Consider the following 23,416-nt stretch of genomic DNA (forward strand, 5'->3'; position numbering starts at 1 on the left):
TGAACCCATCGGAAAGCCATCCCTTCCAATTATAACTTTAAGGAACCACATGTAAGACATATTTTGGGGAGTTTGATATATGAATTCATTAGCTCAGATATGGCTTTTGGTTAGGTGTGGCCTGAGTGAGCGGTCTCTAAAGTATGTAAGACAATCCATTAGGGCTACAGAAAAGTACAGAATTTGTATTCAAAATTATGTTATCCTCTTAAATCTTCTACTTTGGCATGCCTTTCTGACATATGTAAAATATTCATGCACCAGTACATATAAATAATTTAGACAGACATATATGCATTGCAGGCACATGCTAATTTTTTTAAACCACATTTCAAAAAATATGGAGATTACTGCTTTTGATTTGTGTTGTTATGGAGCTTTGGACAGTTATTGGGACTAGAAACCTATAAAATATGGGAGGAGCATCAGTTTGGTCTAATGCTTTGCCTGAGAGTAGGAGGCACTAGGAAGGCAGGTAAAGCCCCAGGTTTTCTCAAGCCTAGGATATAGGTGACTGGACCCAAGGAGGTGACTGAGTTCAAAAGTTGGGATCATCTGAGAAAAGCAAGCAAGCATCCAGGGTATGTTGAATTACAAGGAGGTGGGCATTGTTTTATGGCACCTTTATGGACGTGGTCTAAGAGGCCACGGTAGCAGGACCCTAATGAATCTAGGACACCCGAGAAGAGACTGAGGTATTAGGAGCCTCCCAAGACTGCGAGTTTAACACACCCATTAGTCTAGCATCCTAGGGAGTAACCTAGTAGGTCTTTGCAGTGATGGGACAGGGGTCAGATAGGTTTCAATAGCCAGTATAAGATAGAGGCCTGGCTAGCATAGGTATGGATAAAAGTTCTAGGAGCCTGAAAATGAATTTTGAGAAAAATAACCATAACTAAGTTGGGAGCACCTTGACATTAACTTTTCCCTTCTGTTCTGCAGAGAGTCAGTTCTGCCTAAACAATCTCTCTAACTCCTGGCTAATTCTGGCATATCTAGATATTACATGATATTAATAAAAGGCTATTCTTAGAATACCAGTTTCCTCTGCCTCCCTCAAATGAAAAATAAACACACAATAAGAAACAAGTTTAGAAAAAGCAAACTAGAATCATTTTAACTTGTATGTATTTTTAATTCTGTGGCTCAAAGTTTATGTAAACCATAAAAATAAATTATTTTCCTCTGAAAATTTTTAAATGTTCGGTTCCATCTCAAGTTTAAAATACCCCTTTTCCAATATAGTTGGTAATTAAGAACTACATAACTCCTGATGTGGCCTGATCCACCCAACTCAATGGTAAAGGCTATAGGTATTACTGAGAATATAATAAAATGGCAGAGAATGTAAGCTGACCACTGAAGGTGACACTGACAGCAGGAGTCAATGTCTCCACGACGACAGTGCACTCAAGCTGAGTTCCAGCCCTGCTGGTCTCCAAGGAACTATGGAAAAGGGACGCAGAGAATCACGAAACTCTCTCCAGACGGAGTGGTCATTGTAGTCCTACCTGTCCCAGCCCATCCTGTAAAAATGAGACAATAAAACAAACTTTTGCAAGAAGGGACGTCTTGACAAGGCACCTGCTCACATATTCTCCTTAGCTGGGATGTGAGCAGATGAAAGTCAGTGGCTGTTTCTGAAGACTTTTTTCCAAAAGTAGAAGGCTCTCACTATGAATTCTGTCTGAACTTGCCCCATCCCTCCTCAAAATATGCTCTCTCAGCTCAAGTTTGATGAGATCAAATAACCAGATCTATTTAAATACCCTACTCTGGACAACACCTTCCAAGACAGTTAACAATTCTAGCTTGTTTAGACTCTTCAACCACCACCCAAACACATACAAACACACACACACACAGGAAGTCAGGAAAACTTATCTTTCTTCCTTAAGCCCTTCTTACCATCCAAATGCCAACTTGATTTAGAGTCAACTTCCAGGTTTGGGATTGTTACCTTACCTTCATCCCATAGCAGCTGCCTCCCAGTGGTCAAGCTAAATCCATTTAGCTTATGTCTGACTTGTGAATCTTCTAGGGTAGAAAATTTTTTCTCAACAATTCTTATGCTTTAGAACTGGTAATAATGAGCAAGACTAATGGGCATTCATAAGCTGTTATAAGACAGAGTTCTTGTTCTATGCATTATTCATTTATGCAAACTGTTCTAAAGGTACCAAATTCACTGTGCAACTGGGCTGGAAAAGTCCCTAGACTGGAGATTACATTGGTATGCACATTTCTGAGGCTTGGTTCTGTTTCACATTTTCATCAGTGACCTGCTTAAGGGAGCAGAGAGCAAACTCATTAAGTTCCTAGATGGGAGGGATGGCCAGAACATTAGAGAACAGGATTAGAATTTCCTCAGCCCTTGCCAAATTAGCAAAACTGTCAGAGTCAAATATGTTCATTGAGGACAGGCAGGGAAGAGGAAAGCTGCCCAAATGCAAGCCGAGTAGTAGCAATTTCTTTAGGAGCAGGACTAAAAAGAATGCAGATGCAAACACAGACTCATAGTGGGAAATAAACTTACCCAATATAACCACTAGTGCTCACTGGGACCTTTGCACCCTCTTAAAATGGATTCAGATCCCCAATCAATGGATTGTAGAAGCATAAAGCTCAGTCCTGAGAATTCTACAAATTCCAGTGAGCTTTTCCTTCCCATGATGACACAATTCGCCTGGTTTATGGTTCACTTTACTGTCCTGCTCTGGTCACCCTACAGCAAACCATCCTGACCCAGACATAAAAACTATTTCCCTCCTATGAGCAAATCACGGCCTCCTGCAGAAGGGCCTGGCTATCTCCTTGGTTGTCTTGGCTCTTGTTTAATCATTCTGATTAAACTTGTATCCCAAGTGGCTTAACAAGATATTTTCCTAAATATAGACAGCTCTTTAGAGGAACTCGGGACAAGCTGTTAAGATAATAATGTTTACACCCATGTTATCTAACAGAGGTGAGCATGACCAAGTCATGAGCCAACAGTACTATAAGCCAGGGGCCGGCACATGTAAAGTGACAGACAGTAAATACTTTCTAACTCTGTTTCAACCACTCTGAGGCTCTGGCATGGAAGAATTCACACACAATATGCAAACAAAAGGGGCCCCCAAGTAGGCCATAGATTGCCTACTCCTGCTAGACTTTTAGCTTCTGAATATTTGACTTTGGGGGGTGCTTAGCAACAGTCTTATCCAACAGAATCATTTTATACCTGCAGAAATCAGCGCCCAGAAAGTAGAGTGAAACTTATGCAAGTTCATAAAACAATTGAGCCAGGGTGAAAACTTCAAATTAAACACAGGTAGCCCAGTTCCTAGGCCAGTGCCCTCTCCATGGTATCACCTCACTAGGCTGTTTCCAGAAGGTTCTAGGGATCCCTGCTTACATGGTAGAACCTCTTCTAGAATTTTTCCACTAACTTTTGGCACATGCATTAGTCGCAGCATGCGTGATACACAGCAGTGTTTAGGAGGAGCCAAGATGAAAGTCTGACTAAAGACTCAGATGAAGTTGACTCTGCCATCAAGGAGCAGACTTCTCAAAAACCAGAATAAAGCCTAAATTAGATTAGAAAGGAAAACCAAGCACAAAGTTCAAATTATGATTTTTGGGTTGGCCCAAAAGTTCGTTTGGGTTTTTCTATAACATTTCAAATGAACTTTTGGGCCAATCCAATATTTAGTCTAAATAAAGTTAAGGGTGACATAAACCCTCATATACCAAAATGAACATTTCAAAAAGGAGCAACTGTTTTCTATCTCCTTTTAGAGTGAAAAGAGCAAAATTAGACTATAAGTTAGATCACAGAAAGAACTTACTGGAAGTAACTCTGTCACTCACAAGAACCAGGCCAGAGGAAGTCACCAAATTGTCTTCATAACTGGATCTTGGAGTTGAGATGTTTCAGGGAGGGACAGGAGAGAGAAACAGTCTAAGTTAGTGGTTCGCAAAGTCCTTTCTTTCTCATTAAGTCGCCTGAAAGTTGTAGGAAAGAGTCCTCTGAGCCAACAGGGACACATTGAATCACTATACTTAATGAGACCAGGACAGTTTCTTTAAGAGGGTGGTGAAGTGCAGAACAAAAGGAGATACTGTATCAGAAAAAAAATAAATACTTATCCAAATTTCAAAGAAGCCTTGCCTAGACGAGACTCCTTCACATTGGCATTAGGGGGTAATTCATGAAAAATCCACCATTCAGGTTGGAAGCTTGCTGCTGCTGCTAAGTCGCTTCAGTCGTGTCTGACTCTGGGCGACCCCATAGACGGCAGCCCACCAGGCTCCCCCGTCCCTGGGATTCTCCAGGCAAGAACACTGGAGTGGGTTGCCGTGGAAACTTGCAGTCCCTTCCAAATATGTGTGTGGACACACCTGAAGCCTTTATCTAGGTTGTGGTCGGGAGCTTCTTTATGTAGATCATTCATGATCAGCAATTTGAAGACCCAGTAGCTTGGACCTATTCCTCCTTGAAAGTCAGGGCCAAGTTTTTATGAGACTCTTATTTTACTAGCTTTAATAAAGATAAATCGTAGCGTATATCTTGTTACTAATTTAAAAATGGCGCAATCTACTCAAACATCATTTCTAGACAGTACATTTTGTGAAACCATCCCACAAGCATGTGTCTCAAGCCACAACTTTTCCAAAACTCAGTTTTTCAAATGATGAACTCGACAATTATTATTTTTATTATTATAATTTTTTTCCAGATGATCCAGGAAGCTGCACATCATGCGCTACAGGGTACTACATGTAAGTCTGGTCTTTTTTTTTTTCCCATGGCACTAACTTTTCTGCAGTTTAAGCATTACTGACTTAATCTTAAATCCAGTGATTAAAGCAAAGAGGCCCTGCAGCCTGAAGCAACTCTCCCTTGTCAGGCTATTAATGAACAATTCTTGGATTTAGCAATAAGAGCCCAGCTGTTTTCTTGCCTCGAAAGGAGGACCTCTCTCTCTTGGTCCTGGAAGTCACCCAGCCTGACATTGGTGTCTAGGAATCTTGCCATGGGTTACCAAGATTCAGACCTTGCTGTTTATGGACAGACTTTAATAATACACTCGACCCCAAGCAAGTTGTTTCCAAATGTCTGCATGGAGACCTCGTTCTAAAGGGCATTCAGACAGTCCAGGATGAAGCCAGGTGTTTGTTAAGCTCTTAATCCCCCTACTGGCAATGAGAGACAAAGACCACTAGGTTAAATGAAATGCAGATAACCATTACCCCCAAAGTTCTCTGATACAAATCCACAAATCAAGGATGTTATGTCTCAGTATCACCTCCCCCTCCGATTCTTGTCTCCCTTCCAGGATACACTGGTGCCTATCTTGGAAGAAAAACTAAGAGAAGAAGGGAGACAAGGCTATTTGGGGTGGTCTATGTTTTGGTCGCCTCCACTTTGGTGGGCTGACTCCTTCTGTTAACACCTGGCCTTTCTCCTCCATCAGATTCCAAGAACTCAAAATGTGGTGGTGGGTAGAAAGAGGTTAAAAGGGATGAGGACAATGGGAGAGAAGGGAAACCCAACAAGCTGAGACATACTGTAAAATGATCTATTAACCTCAGCATTACTTAAACTTATGGTTTTAATTAAACTTTTCCAGAATTGCCTAATATCCTCTACATTGACTATGTCTCTACCTCCTCCTGATTGAATGATTTAAATTAGTGTCCCATTTAAATAGGGGAGGAGGTGGAGAAGAGGCCCCTAGACTTGATTACTGTAAGGTAGACCAGATGACACTCAATGAGCAGCCAGTCCTTTGTCAGCACTTTCATCGCTGGCATGTGGCCCACCACAAGAACCCCCAACAGACATGAAGAGCAGAAATGCAAGCATTTTTTGGCAAGGTCACATGGTTGGAGGTACAAAATGTTCCTCCAGGAGCCAAGGAAGGAGAACTCAGACTCAAATAAAAAAAAAATAGCAACCATGCAGAAACAGGTGAGTAATTCTCTTTGTCCCTATTACAGCTCTGCATCCCTGCACCCTGGGTCTTGACTGGTGGCTCAGACGGTAAAGAATCCACCTGCAACGCAGGAGACACGTGTTCGACCCCTGGGTAGGGAAGATCCCCTGAAGCAAATAGCAACCCATTCCAGTATTCTTGCCTGGGAAGAATTTCATGGACAGAGGAGTCTAGAGGGCTACAGTCCATGGAGTCACAAAACAGTTGGACACAATTTAGTGACTAAACAACAACCACCACCCCGCCAGCCTAGCTCTACCGTACCTGCCTTCTTCACTTTGATACCAGAACACACCCCTTCACCTGCACCTACACCCTCTGTCACCTGAGAGCCGTTTCCTCTGTTGGACTTTGGAGCCCACCTCTCCACTTCAGCACTGCACACTAACAAACACATTTCATAAAACTCCTTGAGACACAAATACACTGAAAGAACATGGCCAGCATCACTAAGCGTAAAACATCAGACATTTGTTTCCAGAAATACATATTATAGCCCTTTAGGATATGCAGTCACTTTTAATACAGCTAATAAAACACTGCACAATAGATGTTGTTAAGGAAGAAATACATAGCTTCCCTGTGATATCTTTTTGACAGTGTGAAATTCACCAGAGGGCAAAGGTCAACTTCATTCCACTCCCCCTTCAAATGATCCTCAATGGAGTCTGAATTACAACGTTTTACCGTAGAACGAGAATAAGAGATGATCTATATAAAACGATATACACAGAAAAGCTTGGGCACTTCCCCGGTAATATTAATAATCTGGTAAACATCATGGTAGGCTACTTGAACTCAACACTGACCTGTTTCAGACCTGGCAAGTGCCAGGTGGCAAAAGCAGACAAGTTGTCTGTTCAAACAGACCTTGGGTAGAATCCCAGTCCTCTCTCTTACCTAAGTGATTTTGAGCACTTAACCCTGAAAACCACTAACCTTCCCAGATAAGGGAATTACAGTTCCCTTATCTGGAAATTAAAGATACGTAACAGCTACCATATGGGGATTGTGCAGAGGTTTAAGTGAGCTTATACCTGACACATAATCAGTACTCAATGAATAAATGTACCCTTCTCCTTCTTCCTAGGCCCCTCCCTGTGGTCCCAATAAAGGGTCCTTGAAGATTAGAGGGAGGTGGTTAATGACACACACACACAACAGATCAAGTTTTCTCCCTTGAACCCAAATATGGACACCTGTTAAAAACAATGTGTAATACAGAGGGAGAGATAAATTAGGAGTTTTGCATTAACATACACAAATTACTGTATATAGGGGCTTCCCAGGTCGTGCTAGCGGTAAAGAATCTGCCTGCCAATCCAGGAGATGCAAAAGACACAGTTCTGATCCCTGAGTCAGGAAGATCCCCTATAGGAGGAAGTGGCAACTCACTCCAGTATTCTTGTCTGCAGAATCCATGGACAGAGAAGCCTGGCGGGCTACAGTCCCATGGGGCTGCAAAGAGTCAGATATGACTGAGGGACTGAGCACACACACACACTACTATATATAAAATAGAAAACAAGGACCTACTATATAGCAAAGGGAACTCTACTCAACATCTTGTAATAACCTATAATGAAAAGGAATCTTAAAAAGAATATAAATATAAAACTGAATCTAAAGGAGAAGATATGTGTGTGCATATATATATATAGAATCACTTTGATGTACACTTGAAACTAACAAAACATAGTAAATTAACTAGACTTCAATTTAAAAATGATGTGTAATATATGTATAAAACAAATAATTTACAAGAATGCATTGTACACAGGGGAAATATAGCTAATATTTTATAACTATAAATGCAATATAATCTTTAAAAATTATGAATTACTATGTGGTACACTTGAAACTTATATAATATTGTACATCAACTATTCCTCAATAAAAAATTTAACAATGCACAATATTTGAAAATTGCTAAGAAAATAGATCCTGAAAGTTCCTATCACAAAAAAAAAAAATTCTGTAACTATGATAACAGATGTTAACTAGACTTACTGCGGTGATCATTTTGCAATATATACAAATATTGAATTATTATGTTGTACACCTGGAACTAATGTAATGTGTATGTCACTTATATTTTAAGTTATTAAGGGAGAAAAGATTATAACTTCAAAAGAAATGATGTGTAGACACATAAGGAGATTAAATTATGGTGATAAAGAGAAATATTAATATGCTAACATAGCTCACGGAAGAAACTGCATCTTATCGCCCCAGGTTCAAACACCACTGTTATAAAACCTGTCCTGAGAAGACCTACAGGGAAGAATTTGAATGCAAAGCATGTGATACCAACTGTGGCAACTGTGACCAGAATGAGTGTTACTGGTGTGAAGAGGGCTTCTTCCTCTTGGGTAAGCCTGAAAATAGTTGCTTAGTCACATCCGACTCTTTTCGACCCTATGGATGGTAGCCCGCCATGCTCCTCTGTCCATGGAATTCTCCAGGCAAAAATACTGGAGTGGGTTGCCATTCCCTTCTCCAGACCAGGGATTGAACCCAGGTCTCCTGCATTGCAGGCAGATTCTTTATCCTCTGAGCCACCAGGGAAGGCCCAAGCTTGAAAACAGGCATGGTACAAAGTGAGAACAAGGCCCCAGGGCTCTATTTAGAAACAAGAGAGCTCTTCTGATAGGTTTTAGAGTCTTCCTGCGCCTCTTGTCCAAGGAGGAATTTTACTTTGGTTTGAAAATAAATGTTAGTCAGGACTACTTCCTTCTGCTCTTATTACTGAAGCATAATTCCTATTTCACTAATTACTCTCAAGCATCTCCAAGTTGATGGAAAGCAGAGTGAGTGGAGGGGAGGGACAGACACTGAAGAGAAATAAATGCTATGGAACTGAAGTCACCTGGAACATTCAGAACATGACTCTTTCCTTGAGACTTTATTCATGTTCTACATTCCCTGCACTGTAAAAGTTAAATAAGATCTTTTAGTCTTAGATTTAAGTCAATTCATTGACTTTGATGGAAATGAATGGTTGGGAAGGAAATACACTGTGAGTCTTCCAATTGGGAGAGAGAGCGGGGCAGACACAGTGACTTTCAGGGGTTCTGTATGTGTGGAGATCATTTTATCTGCAATTTTTCAAGGTCTTGAGAACATAAAAGTCTTTATGCTCCCAACCCTTGATAGCCAACTTAAATTTTCAGTTGAAAGAGGACTTAAAGTGTTGGCTTTATTAAGACACGATTCTTGGGTTGAAATACGCGAATGTCATCACGGTTTCTTTAAAGATTAAAAAATGTTCTTCAGCCTCCCTTTGGCCTGTTTGGAACTTGGCCCTGTGCAGAGCACCCGGCTCAGCCAACCAAGCTTCTACTTCAGGCTTCCTGTCTTGTGGTCTCCCGTAGGGGGCAGCTGCGTGAGGAACTGTGGCCCTGGCTTCTACGGTGACCCCGAGATGGGAGACTGTGAGCCCTGCCACGGAGCCTGCAAAACCTGCACCGGCCTTGGCCACGACCAATGCAGCAGCTGCCGAGAAGGCCTGCAGCTGCTGGGGGGGACATGTGTGCGTCACACCCAGACCCAGGAGGAAGGCAGCTTCTGGAATGGTATGTGCCCCCCAAGAGGGATCGCAGGTGTCCAGCTGTCTCCTCTCTCTCCCCCTACTCCCAAACCCTTGCTTTCAGGATACCCAAGAGATGCAGGCTAGGCAGTGAAACAAAAGCGTGGCATCCCAGAGCCTCTGTGATGCTCACCACAGGAAAGGGCAGGAGGGTGTGGCTGGCATTTGGTCAGGAGCTGCTGCTGTTTAGTCGTTCAGTCATGTCTGGCTCTTTGCAACCCCATGGACTGTAGCCCACCAGGCTCCTCTGTGGGATTTCCCAGGCAAGAATACTGGAGTGGGTTGCCATTTCCTCCCCCACGGAATCTTCCCCACCCAGGGATCAAAACCACGTCTCCTGAATTGCAGGCAGATTCTTTACCACTGAATCACTTGGGAAGCCCTTGGTCAGGACGGAAACACCAAAGGGCAACTGACAACTGATCTGGCCACTTGTGTTTCTAGCTGGGTGGAGTGGGCTGTGGAGCATGCAAAGAGAGAAAGAGAAATGACTACCATTTTCTCAAAGATTTCAGAATAGCTTCGATGACATTCACATATCTCTTTATTAAAAAAAGAAAATCATTAGTGGGACAGCCTGTCCAGTTAGACAAGGAAGTGCTTAGTCAGTAAGTCGTATCTGAGTCTTTGAGACTCCATGGGTTATATCCCACCAGGCTCCTTTGTCCATGGAATTTTCCAGGCAAGAATACTGGAGTGGGTTGCTATTTCCTACTTCAGGGAATCTTCCTGACCCAGGGATCAAACCCAGGTCTCTTGTATCTACTGCACTGCCAGGTGGATTTCTTATCACTGTGCCACCTGAGAAGCCCCTAGACAAAAAAGAATCACTGTAAAGCATGGGAACTTCAGCTGAAGTGGCTGGTCTTTCTGGCTGGATTATTAGAACTTGCCATCATTCAAGCTTACCTTTTAAAATTTACCCTCTCTAGTTGCAGATGTGGGAAGCAGGTAGACTTGAGAGGGGGCAGGAGGGAGAAAAAGTGTGGGGGCTTGGAGTCTAACAGTAAAGACCTGCATGTATTCATTCCCACCTGAGTCTTCAGAAGTGGCCGCCAGACCCTGAAGCCCTGGTCACAGGCTTCCTGGTAAGGTAATTACAACCTTGCAGTGGCCTCTCCATGTCTGAGGTTGGTTAAAAAACAAAATCCTCCTCCTGCTGGAAAAATCTGACTCACATTCTATGCAGAGATGCCGAAGAAAACAAGAGATGCTCTCTGTCTTGATTTCAAGGCAAGGATTTGTTTAAAAAGGTCATTTCAGTGCAGAAGCAGCTGCAGCTGAAAGCAGGTCTGCTTGGGATGAGTCTTTTAAGAGCTGGAGGGAGGGATGATCTGGGGCAGGAGAAAAGCCTCTTGCTAAGTCTCAGAGGAAGGATGTCCACAGCTGCTGTCTACAATGACAGTGTCGCCTACGTGAGTTAATGCAAGAGTAGCTCAGACACCATCACAAACCCAGCGGCCAAAGGCCACCGAGAATGCGGGCTGATTTCAGAGACAGAGGTGGGAAGAAAATCATTCATTCCAGATTGGGATATCTTCCGTGAATTATAGCTGAACCAAAATGCTGAAAACGAGTTTGTCTGGCATGCAGGCATTTAAGAGGCGGTGCAAGCCAAGAGGAAAATAGTCTGTGCTGTGTTTCTAGCTCAGAACATCTGTATTTTATCTGGCGTCCAGATGATGAAAAGGTTCAGGGAGCCAAGAGCCAGAGCAGACTCGATTCCCCAAATGATTACACATCCCTTTCAACTGGACTACGCACTCTGCAAGCAGAAATCAAGGTTTCACTGCTCCCCGCTTTGTGAGGCACCACATCTACCCCTCCGCCTTTTCTACTATCAAAATGCAATATTTGTAAAGAGAGAAAGGAATTAGTCCATTTGGGGAGATAGCACCTAATGAGGGATTCACAAAGCAGACGAGACTGTTTATCATGGCCGGACAAGAGCAATAAAGTCAATGACATAGCAGAATTTTTCCACACCTATAATCCAGGGAATAAGACATGCATGCAGACTACGAACAATGAGAAATAACTTCGTTTTCACTGAGCAAGGTGAGGCCACGGCTCAGCTTCCCCAGCAGGGTTTAGGCACCACCGAAATGGACGGTAAATGGCAACGTACTCCACAAGGCCCTGAGTGTATTTAAACCAATGCCTACATTTTCCTCCTGATTTTTTTTCCTTAAGAAACAAGGCTGAGGTTGTAATAGGAGAGTAGAGGATTCCAGAGAACAAGCACTATTAGCCGCACCTTTAAGATGACAGAAAGAAGACTGCAGTCATCCTTGGTCAACTCGGAGGGAGCCCAGACAAACCAGAGTGCTCATGAGAGAATGGAGCCACCCAAGTGGTACCAGCGAGGTGTTGTGTTGTTTTTGTTGTTTCAAACACAGACTCAGATACGGGTAGGACAGAGCACATGTGACAAACTTAATCCCATTTCTTCACCCACACTGCTGCCAGTGGAAACAATAAGATCATGCTTACATCCAAAAGCTAAAACCATCCCACTGTCTATGTCAGCATGTGTTAGAGAAATGCCTTGAAATAAAAATCCAACTAGAGTCCACTGGACTTCGCTTTTAATAAGGTGGCTACTCATAATGAGAGTGCTGATGACGACAGGTCATCACCCTTTGTCAAAGCCCTTTGAGAGCTTCCCTGTTGGTCCAGTGCTTAAGAATGCACCTTGCAATGCAAGGGACACCGGTTCGATCCCTGGTCCAGGAAGATCCCACAATCCCACATGCTGCACAGCAACTAAACCCGTGAGCCACAACTACTGGGCCCACACGCTGTGACTACGGAAGCCCACGTGCCTAAAGCCCGTGCTCCACAATGAGAGAAGCCACCACAAAGAGAGGTCTGGTCACCACAATGAAGAGTAGCCCCTGCTCAGCCCAACTAGAGAATGCCCATGTGCAGCAACGCAGACCCATCACAGCCCCCCACCCCAAAAAAGTTAAATAAACAAATCTTTAAAAAAAATTACCAACTGAGCAGTAACGCCTCCTACCCTGGTCCAAGATGGAGATTTACCTACACATCAGACCACAGCTGGAAATCCTCAGCCAAGACTAAGTCATCTCCAAAGGTTCTTCCTGCCACCAAAAAGTCCCTGCACAAAAGCATAGGTCATCCCCAGATTGCCTGTCTCAGTCACTAATATATTTGTGAGGACTATTTAGTCCAATGTCCCTGTGTGGCAACGACCAATGTCAAACATACTGCTGCCAATGGCATCAGCAGGGCCTCAGGCATCACGCAGACCCACTGTTAGTGGAAATGCTCAGGTGTGGCAGGCCATGGGCTTTGAAAGAAAACGATAGCTTCAGCTCGTTTCCTAAAACCATTGTTGGGAATGGAAACAGTTTATTACTGTTAAGTCATTTGGGTTTTCTTAAGTGGTTTCCCCCCTGGTGGTGCTGGAAAGTCCTCAGAATAATTCCTGCACATTTCCCCTACCCACCTATTTCCATCATTGATTAAAACCATATTTGTAGCAGGTTCTAATTACATATTCTGATGGTAGTCTAATCTACAAAGCGCAGACACGGTAAATTAAATTTTTATCTTTGACCACATCCTAACAATTTATCACTAGTCTGTCTTTTGATTTTAATTCCTATGCTCTGAGAAAGACCGAAATCCCAGAGTCAGCTACAAACCCTGGAAGCCACACATGTGTGAAAAAAAAATTCTCAACAGTGGGGAGATATGTTACTTCATAGTAAGTGAACTTCAGATAATTTTTTTTAAAAAACCATAAAAATCTGATTTTTTTTAAAAAGAACTTTGTGTATAGTTGCCTCACTTACAACTGAGGACACAATTTTTACTTAGTTAATCAATCATAACTCAGAGTGCAGAAAATCATGGCTGGGCAGCTAAGTGAACTTTTGGCCTAGTGATATGAAGGAGCCATGTGTATCTGCTTACGTCGATTATTAAACATCCAGGAATTTTATGAGTGGATTATTAAACAACTGGCAGCTTGAAATCAGCTATGGTGGGAATATTTACACCACTGAAATTGGTAAACATGACAAATCAAGTCTTTGTCGCTGTTTTGTTTTCCAAAGAACCATTTTACCAGTACATCACTGCTTTGACCTCTACCAAACTATTTTGAAACTAAATGAATTACTAAAACATCTCTCTGAGGAAGATAGAGTTTAGAATTCAGCACACCTGAATTCAATTCCTGGCACTATTCTTTACCAGCTCTGTGACCTTGAGCAAGATACTCATCCTCTCCGAGCCTCAGTTTTCTCACCTATAAAATGAGAATATGAAATGTCTCATACAAGGTCATTTGGAAAATTAAATGGAAGAATACATACAAAACCCCCAGCACATATTATGGCGCAAAAAACATCAATCTATTCTCTAACCTTTTAACCTAATCCAGTTTCAACCCATGAAACACTAGTTTACTTTCAAAACTGCCTTCTTGAGCTTATGAAATAAAGCAATTTGGAGGCCTAAGGAGTAATACAGGTCTGTTTAAAAAAAAAAAACAGTCCCAGAAGGAAGAGCAAATGATAGTCAGCTGGGATGCCTAATAGCCAAGTTGAGTCCTAACTTAACCAAGAATGTGTACAAAGATGTTGACAGCAGTTTTAGTTATAATCTAAAAAAAGGAGAGAGCAATCTAAAAATGTAATGAAGAAAAACATTAAGTGAATTAAGATTCATGGAAAAACACCAATAAAAAAATATTTTTACAAAAATTTTCACGGCTAAAGAAAATTCCTATAAGATTCATTAATGAAAAATGTAAGATCAATACTATATATGCAGGAGATGTCAATGATTACATATATATACACATATGTAATTATACTCATGCATTCAACACAAAGATGGGAAATCTAAATGCCAAAGTATACACAGCAGACATTTCTGAGTGGTAAGATTAAGGGGCAAACTTTATCTTCTTCATCCTTTTTGCATTTAAAAAAACAAAACATTTCTTTTTTTTTTTTTTTTTTTAATAAAAAAAGTACCTGTGTCCACTGCAAGCCCATCTTTGGTGAAGAGCCTGCTGCAGGAGCGACGAAGGTGGAAGTTTCAAATCAAAAGAGGTAACAGGGAAATAGGGAGGAGAAGATGATCAAGCATACCAGGAGAGTCTCTGCGATGTAAAAACCAACCCAAGAAATCAGGCAGTGAGGAACAAGCAGGGATGCAGAAATTGTGAGAAAAATGGAGAGAGGATGGGACCTCTGATTAAAATACAAGTGGGTATCCAAAGGGAAAGGCTGGGAGGAATTTCAGCAGTGGAGACTTCAAGAACATGTAAGGACATTCCTGAGGCACAAAGTGGTCATTCTTGAGAAAAGCTATCAAGAAAAGCCTCTGTCCTTGCAGATCTTGAAGAAAAGCAACTTTTGCCTTCCTAGTCACTGCAGCCTTGTTTGAAATAACAAAGGTTGGAAAAAACTAAACAGCTACCAACAAGAGTAGAAAAATGAAACATGACACAGCCACACAGTGGGATACTACGGAGCCATCAGAAAGAATGAGGAGAGTCTATATACTGATAAACAATGGGCTCTGAAACACAGAACTACAAAAAAAAGGCAACATGATAAACACTGTGAATAGTTTGTATAAAAAGGGGGGGGGATGGTGAGAAAGACTTCACAGTATATACCTTGTCTACATTTTGAACCTGTGAGTATTGCTTATTTAACCTAAAAAATTTAAGTAAGAAGAACCCATACTTTACATGGTTGAATTAGTCATATTTGAAGGATGTACATTATATTTTCTTGGTCAAGGTGATTTTTTTTTTTTTGCAGGGGAGGGGGTGAGGTCCTGTTCAGTCTAGAATTTCTGGAGTAGAAAAAAGAGAAACTGATCAAGGTCAAAAATTTTACTTGTTGAGATCTAATCTTTTCTGATAGAAGAGCTCTTGCTGGGAATCTTTATCCATTGCCCAAGCCTGACTGCTAATGGTGTGTGCAGAGCACCCTCTAGTTGAGATGTGAGGACATTACAGAATTTTATACCAAGTGTATTGGAGTGCTATATCAAGCTACCAGAACGTGAGATATGTATGTGTAATTATAAACGTATATATACTATGTGTAAATATATACATTATATTTTTAAAATGTGAGAAAATTAATGAAAACATCTAGCATTTAAAACATAACATTTTAGCTCAAAAATGATAAAATCAAAACAAAATCAACCCATGGCCTGGATGTATAAAGATATTCAAAGTGCTCAATATCAGATGAATATTTAGTTATTATTCCTTGAATAACTGCTCTCATCAAGTAAGCGTCTTTTTCTCCCAGCTTAAAGTGAAAGTGAAGTCGCTCAGTCGTGTCCGACTCTTTGCAACCCCGTGGACTGTAGCCTACCAGGCTCCTCCATCCATGGATTCTCCAGGCAAGAGTACTGGAGTGGGTTGCTATTTCCTTCTCCAGGGGATCTTTTCGACCCAGGGATCAAACCCAGGTCTCCCGCATTGCAGGCAAAAGCTTTACCCTCTGAGCCACTAGGGAAGCCCTTCTCCCAGCTTAATTGAGATGTAACTGACTTACAACATTACATAAGTTTATCATGTATAAAATGATGACTTGATACATGTGTATACTGCAAAATGATTACAATTAAGTTAGTTAACACACCCATCATCATCACTTTTGTGAAAATCCAGGGACTAGCATTGCTCTGCACTGGCTAGCTAAACTCTTAACAGAACTCCCCAGCAGAGTACATCAGTTAATCGGTCTACTAGAAAACCAGTACAAAATTTTCTCTCAAAGTTGGAAAGAAATTGCCACTCAGCATGGCAGCATGGACAATCGTTTATGTCCACAGACCTCTATCTCTGGCTATCTACTGCCTACTTACCTATCGAGCTTTCTCTGCAGCAAGGCTCAGCAGTGTATCGACTGTGAGTGCCATCAGAGGAACCAAATACTGGCTCCTGGTACCACTCCAAGTACGGAACAGAGGAAAGAGAACAGGAAATAAAACAGAAGCCTGAGAAATGGGGTGGAATGATAACAAACGAAGAAATGAAGCAGAAGGGACCACCATTTACTGAGCCACTGTGTGCATACTTGACACGTTATCTTACTCAGGTTTCACAAGAGTCCTGTAAGGGAAGAATCACTTGCTCTCATTTTAGAGATGTGGAAAGTATTGTAAGACCCGAAGAGTTTAATTACTGTATCCATGGTTACCCTACCCAGAAAAAGCCACCTGGGATCTGAAGGCAGGTGTGACTAGACTCTGCCAGACTCTCAGGAAGAAAAGGAAGGAAGTGATAGGCAAGAGGGGAAGGAAGGGAGAGAGAAAGAGAGGGAGGAAAGGAGGAGAAGCAGGAGGAAGGAAGGGAGGGGAATGGCCAGACGCCAACAATAACCACTGACTGAACTTCAGGGTCATTCGTGTGACATATTGTGAGCTAGAACTTCTTTTTCTAAATTTCCCCTGTATGAGTCATGCTGATTCCTGAGCAATTACTGGAATTTAGTCAAGATCTCTATGTGTACTGAGTGAGTGATGTCACTGAGGCTGTTTTCTTTGTTACACAACTATCCCGTTGAGTTGCTGCTGACAAACCTGCCCAGCGAATGGTTGTAGGGGGAAGAAAGGAGAAGCAGCTCGCGTGTTTCTCAGATAAATGGCTTATTAATCTGGGATGACCTTCCTGTCACTGACCAGCCAGCAAGTTCTCCGATGGCTGCTGATGTTTAATGATGATTTTGGACAAATTTAAAAGATCAATTTAGGCTGCATCCCACAGTGGCTACTATGAAGAACACAGAGACCCTAACACTGACCAATTTATGAAATCTGGTCCTAAAGAACAAAAAAAAGAAGGGGCACAATGAATTCTCAGTTATCATCTTGGAGTAAAGGAAAGTGATCATCAAAGAATCTTGGAGAAATAAGTGATTACCTTTGGCACAAAAACTCCAGCACACATACACACAACCACACATTTACAAAATATAAAATAAGTAACATCTGTTAGTTCAAATATCCCCCTATATTTAAGGCTATCCTGTCACTGGAAATTTGCAAAGAAAGTCTTGACATCAATTGTCAATGAAGGAGTAAGGAAAATAAAATAAATGAAGTCCACTTGGTAGGCAATGGGTGGTGCCAACATTTAACTACTATCAGATTGAAGGGTCTATTTAGGGTGAAAAGGGAAATGAGATTACTCAAGAGATTTTCCCAACAATGCTATGCATCTGTTCAAAAGAGGCAGATTTCTTGTTTCTTTCCTTATACAGACCTTTTGAGAAGACACCAGTCATGTCATTCTTCTTGTAAAACCTGCCATGGATCGGCAACCCTGTGCACTTCATGTCCAAAAGGTAAGTGTGGCATGTTACAGGAGAAAGCGGTGGCCAAGCCAATTCACTGTTATTTGTAAGCATCTCGTGATATAATCCCATCACATGTTGCTGTCACAGTAGGAACTCTGGAGAAACACAGGGACCAAAACACTGCCCTCTAATAAAAACTAGTTTTCAAGGGACCAGAACAAAAAAGAAAAGAAATGGTCCTTATTCAAAGCACAGTGAAGTTAGTGATCAATTTGGCCAGAGTTTGCTAGGGTCTCTGGCTGCCTGACATTTCTAGAGGTTCCCTTGTTCTTTTAAAGTGCATTAGCTGAAACAAAAGAACTAAGGTAGAGAGTCTACATGGGGATGAAGCGTCTACCTGGTATTTTTCTTCATTTTTGGTACTGAATTTAGGGGAGGGAAAAAAAAGCATGACAACAGCTCAACAAATTAATGGCTTCATCATCTATAAAATCAAGTCAGAAAAAACTCCCCTGAATTAAGGTGACAGTTTATCAACATGGCACATTAGAAACTAGGAATGTTACACTCCCATTAAAGTGATCATTATGTTAGAATGTGCAATCTGCCACAATTCTACTCCTACAATATATAAAAGTCAACAACAACAAAAAACTGACAATTTTCTTGGAATTTTGGAGTTCAAGGTGATTTCTGGGTTGTTTTAATGATGATGCATCTGATTTTTTTCAATTAAAACTAAATAGATGGACTGTCCATTAAAGGCGGAGTCGGGTGGAAGGGTTGCTACTGTGTCAGTGTCCCAACAGATACGCTTTGAGATGCAGAGCAAACTCCATTCAACTGTGTATACATAATTGCCTCACACCAGAAGACAAAGGTCTTAACAGACAGATCACTTGGGCAAAGGGAAGCCCCATGGTAACCCGCAGCAATATCAATAGGAAAGTCAAAGAAACAAGCCAAAAGTCTTCTATTGTCAATTTCCTTTCTAGAGCTTTAACTCATCTTGGAAGACTTAGTCATCACTAAAAGATGTTTTGGTAATCCTGAAATAAGTATTCCGGATACTTGGGTCTTTGTTGTTGCTGTTTAGTTGCTAAATTGTAACTGACCCCATGGATTATAGCCCGCCAGGTTCTTCTGTTCATGGGATTTTCCAGGCAAGATACTGGAGTGGGTTGTCATTTCCTTCTCTAGGGGATCTTCCCAACCCAGGGATCAAACCTGCATCTCCTGAGCAGTTAAAAAAGCTGTTGGGAGTGTCAATTCTCTGCTTGGGTGCGTGTACTGTTAGAGCAGACACCTGATGATCATCTGACCTGTCTTCTTCCCTGCGACTCTAGGCACCTATCTGCTGGCTCAGACCTGTGTTCCATCCTGTCCCCAAGGCATGTGGCCCTCGGTGAGGAGCAGCAGCTGCGAGAACTGCCCAGAGGACTGTGCCTCTTGCTCCGAAGTCAATCTTTGCCAAAAGTGCCAAACGCGGCCAGACCACCCTCTCTTCCTCCACCAAGGCAGGTGCTCCACCAGGTGCCCTGAGTAAGTTTTCCTCTTCCTTTTGCTTGCTACTGTGTTCATTCTCCTGCAACACTGGGGGCAATTCCTTCCTATTCACCAAAGACCTCTTCTCTTCCCTAGTTAGAGCACCTATGTCCTCCTCCCTGCCTAACTGGCTGACATCACTCTCAGCCACAGCAGCCAAAGCTTACTTAAGGCCAGATGCATGCTTCTCCCTTGTGACCACAAGATGTATATATTTTTACTCTTATGAAAATATGTTCTTTATTTCACCTTGTATTTATGATCAAATAGTTGTCAGGGTTTTTTTTTTCCCATGACAAAAGTGAGGTTGTGATAAGCTGTGGAATGCACGAACCTCTTCTACATGTTGAAAGAGAGGTATGAATCACAGATAATAAATAGAGAGTAATGCCTGCTTAGTTATTTATTGATTCCTCATGGCTTCCTTGGTCCCCTGGTTTACAATTCCTTTACTCTTCCTATCAATGGTCCTGCCTCCAGGATTTACCTAAGTGGGAAGTGGGAATAGCAAATGGAAAAGTTCTTCAGGAAAATTTCAGTAACAAGAAACAAAAATGTCAAAGGGCCTGACAGAAAATATGGGGTTTATTTATGCATATGATACAAAGTTTGGAAGTGCAGCATTTATTATTTCGGTGGCCAATGCTTCATTAGAAACTCACAATCTTTCCATTGTGCTCTCATATCTTCCATAGCTTGTCCTCCCCAGAGTTCATGTTGCCTGCCCATCCCCAACATCATCATTCCACGCTGCAACAACCAGAGACAGAAAAGGGTGCCTTTCTTCTTGTTTATCTCTTTTTAAGAGGAAACAAAACTTCCTCAGACTTCCCATCACAGCTCATCAGCCAGAATGCATCATTAACACCTTCCTAAACTGACCCCTGGCAAGGAGAATGGAAATATAAGGACTGACGTAGGCTGAACGAGATTCACCCCTGAAAACCCACAAATATCACAACACTGACAGCCAGGAAGAGCTGAGAGAGGGAGGCAAGAAATGGGTTTGAGGAAGCAGCCAACAACATCTAAAGGAACTAGAAATTTTATTTGCCTGCTGCTTAAAAGAACTTCATGATAAAAACAACTCCTATTTTCTAATGACCTGTTTATATCCATTACTGAGATTGATCCTATAGCATACAAATATAAGTCAAGGAACTGACCCTCAAGAAGCATCCAATCTACTGTAGAAGCCAAACATATCCAATTCAATTCTACAGATACCTTTGGGTGTTAAGAATTGATACTGGAAGCTAATATAAGCTCAAGTGAAGGGCGTCTGAGTTTGCAACAGGCTTATAATCCAGTAGGGAAGGTTTACATCAATCAATGTCATACTTCTCAGGTCCTTAATACACAAAGAGCTAAGAGATTCCAAAGGAAAAGAAACCATTTAAAAACAGATACTTACTGAGATCTTGCAATATCTAGGCACAGTGCTAAGAGTTTCAAACGCACCATCCCCTTTATTTTTTTTCAATAAATACAGTACTACACAATCCACAGTTGGCCAAACCCGCAGATGCAGAACCACAGATACAAAGGGCTAACTATGGGACTTGAGAATCCATGGATTTTGGCACTCACATCAGGTCCTGGACCAATCTCCTACAGATATGGAGGGACACTATACCATTATTTCCCTCACTTCACAGATGAAAAAAAGGGTGGCATGCCCAAAGTCACACTGCTACATGGCATGGTCAGGATTTCAAACCAAATCTCTCTAGCACTGAAATCCATGTGCTTAACCGCTACACAATGTCACCTTCTCATTCAATCAGGGTTTCTTTTTTCTTTATAACAGCTTTGTTGAGATATAACGCACATGCCACACCATTTATCCACATAAAGTATACAACTCAATGATTTTTAGTATAGTGAGAGACTTGTGCAACTATCACCACAATTGACTTTAAAATATTTCCATCACCCCCAAAAGAAAACTCTGTACCCTTTCAGCAGTTATTCCTAATTTCCCACAGCCCTAAGCAACCACTAATTTACCTTGTCTCTAGAGATTTGCCTATTGAACATTTTATATAAATAATACAGAATGTGACTTTTTGTAACTGACTTATTTTATTCAGCATAATATTTTCAAGTTGCCTCCCCAGTTGGGTATTTGAAAAGAGGCTTAATAGTGAAAGGGTCAGGGTATGAAAACCCAACAGGGAGAAGAGATTTTTTCCCTCCAAATGGAGGCTGAGCTACACTTGTGAAATAATGAGACACTATGCACACACATGGATACATGGCAGCCTTTTTCATTTTTTTGAGCAATAGGGAAGCTACTAAACTGACCTGAAAATCCTGCAGACTATGGAATCACAAGTATATGTTTTCCTGTCTTGAGTAGGGTGGTCTGATTATCATGGGATTCCCCCATCTTTATGCTTACCAAAAAAATAGAGGAGATAAAGTCTGAGGAACATATAATACCCAGCTTGGCTTGGCAGCTTTGTTTCTCTTTCTGCAAAATTGTCTGTTTGGATGTAATCCATGGCCACACCATGAAAAGACTGCTCTACTAAAGCATGGGTTTTTTTAATAGAAGCAATTAGGCCCTTCCAACACTGGAGTTTCTCTCCTTTTATCAGTTGAGGGTCAGAAGAAGTAGCAGCCAAGTGCAATGGGCATCCTATGACTATCTCAAGTGGTGAGAGTTTATGAGTTTCAAAAGGGGTGGATATGAGATTCAGAAGTACCAATGGCAATGCTTTTGACCAAGGTATTTGGAAAGTGTCAGTTGCTCAGTCACATCCAACTCTTTGAAACCCCACAGACTGTAGCCTGCCAGTCTCCTCTGTCCGTGGGATTTTCCAGGCAAGAATAATGAAGGGGGTAGCCATTCCCTTCATGGAATCCTCCTGGCTCAGGGATCGAATCTGGGTCTCCCGCATTGCAAGCAGATTCTTTACCATCTGAGCCACCAGGGAAGCCCTAAGGTATTGGGAGGGCCTCTACAAATTTTGCCAACTGAGTCTTAATAATGTCATTAGTGCATTAGACTAAACCAGAGGATTGAGGGTAGTTAAGCAAGTGACAAGTTGTAAAACTGGCCATACAGTGCAGACCTAAGTACATGGCCAATAATAAAACAGGTTCCTCAATCACAATAAGTTCCAGGTAAGGATAATATTTCCCAAAGGGATTTATTTTAGTCACCGAAAAGGCAGTAGCCTGCCTGCAAGGGAAGGCTTCAATCCAATGTGAAAACATACAGACCACGGCTAAAGCTTATTTACATCCATTAGACAGAGGAAGTTCTATGTAATCCATTTGCCAGACCTCAAGTGGTCTGGGCAGTTTAAAATGTCAGGGAACAGTAGGAAGAGGCTTCCCTGGGTTGTAGTTTGGATAAGCAGGACAAGTAAGATAAATATTTTCTGTGGCCTTGTTAATGTTTCTCCATTAATATTGATTCATGAAGCCTATTATTTCGTCATAGACTGAAGGGTAAATGCATGTAACCAGCGGTGGGGAGTGGGAATTTTGGAATCTCCAGTAGGACTGGCTTGTTATACAGTCCAAACAAGAGATTTCTCTCTTTATCCAACTAACAACTGTTGAATTTCCAAACTTGTTTTTCTTTTTCTGAGGCCAGCTGTTAGACCTTTCTAGCCAGTTTTTCTAAATCATTTGGAAAAAGATATTATAAAATATCATTTGGCTGTGACTGGTCCCTTTAAGAACAGCATTCCTTGCAGAAATATCAACAAGATGGTTTCCCTTAGCTTCCAGAGAATCAAGTGAGAAGCTCCAAAACCGTAATAGCTAAAGTGATGGGCAAAAAGTATTATACTCACTAATTATTACACATAGGGGGCATTTTAAGTTTTCTTTCCATTGCTTCTACAACATTCCAAAACCATGAGTTATTCTGAAAGCAATTCTACTCTCAGTATAAATAGTGGCAGTTTTGTCCTTGGCTAAAGTACAAACCTGTATAAGAGCATATGATTCAGCCTGTTCAGTTAAAGTAG

General features: G+C 41.6%; 2 protein-coding genes across 5 annotated transcripts in view; one reads left to right on the top strand and one right to left on the bottom strand.

Moving 5' to 3' along the window:
* The window catches only part of PCSK5 (proprotein convertase subtilisin/kexin type 5), a 490,556-nt gene that overhangs the window by 437,997 nt on the left and 29,143 nt on the right, over positions 1–23,416 (top strand). Inside the window, exons 25-30 of one of the 2 annotated variants that reach the window (XM_081505747.1) lie at positions 4,722–4,764; positions 8,217–8,353; positions 9,356–9,556; positions 14,583–14,663; positions 17,847–17,930; positions 19,229–19,424. In XM_081505747.1, the coding sequence (XP_081361873.1) occupies positions 4,722–4,764; positions 8,217–8,353; positions 9,356–9,556; positions 14,583–14,663; positions 17,847–17,930; positions 19,229–19,424 (742 nt within the window). The remainder of the gene's footprint in view (positions 1–4,721; positions 4,765–8,216; positions 8,354–9,355; positions 9,557–14,582; positions 14,664–17,846; positions 17,931–19,228; positions 19,425–23,416) is intronic. The other variant, XM_081505752.1, reaches the window with a different exon arrangement.
* Positions 1–23,416, bottom strand: part of LOC145512260 (uncharacterized) — a 155,922-nt gene that overhangs the window by 118,349 nt on the left and 14,157 nt on the right. Inside the window, exons 1-2 of one of the 3 annotated variants that reach the window (XR_014058440.1) lie at positions 4,128–4,305; positions 3,831–3,898 (exon numbers count right to left, since the gene is read on the bottom strand). The exons of 1 other annotated variant lie outside the window; for it this stretch is intronic. The gene's annotated coding sequence lies outside the window, so the exon portion shown is untranslated. Of the gene's footprint in view, positions 1–3,830; positions 3,899–4,127; positions 4,306–23,416 lie in introns of those variants that run through there. One more of the 3 variants, XR_014058445.1, reaches the window with a different exon arrangement.

The sequence above is a fragment of the Giraffa tippelskirchi genome, chromosome 1 (assembly GCF_054371585.1).
Source record: "Giraffa tippelskirchi isolate mGirTip1 chromosome 1, T2T-mGirTip1v1.2.pri, whole genome shotgun sequence".
NCBI classification, from domain to species: Eukaryota; Metazoa; Chordata; class Mammalia; order Artiodactyla; family Giraffidae; genus Giraffa; species Giraffa tippelskirchi.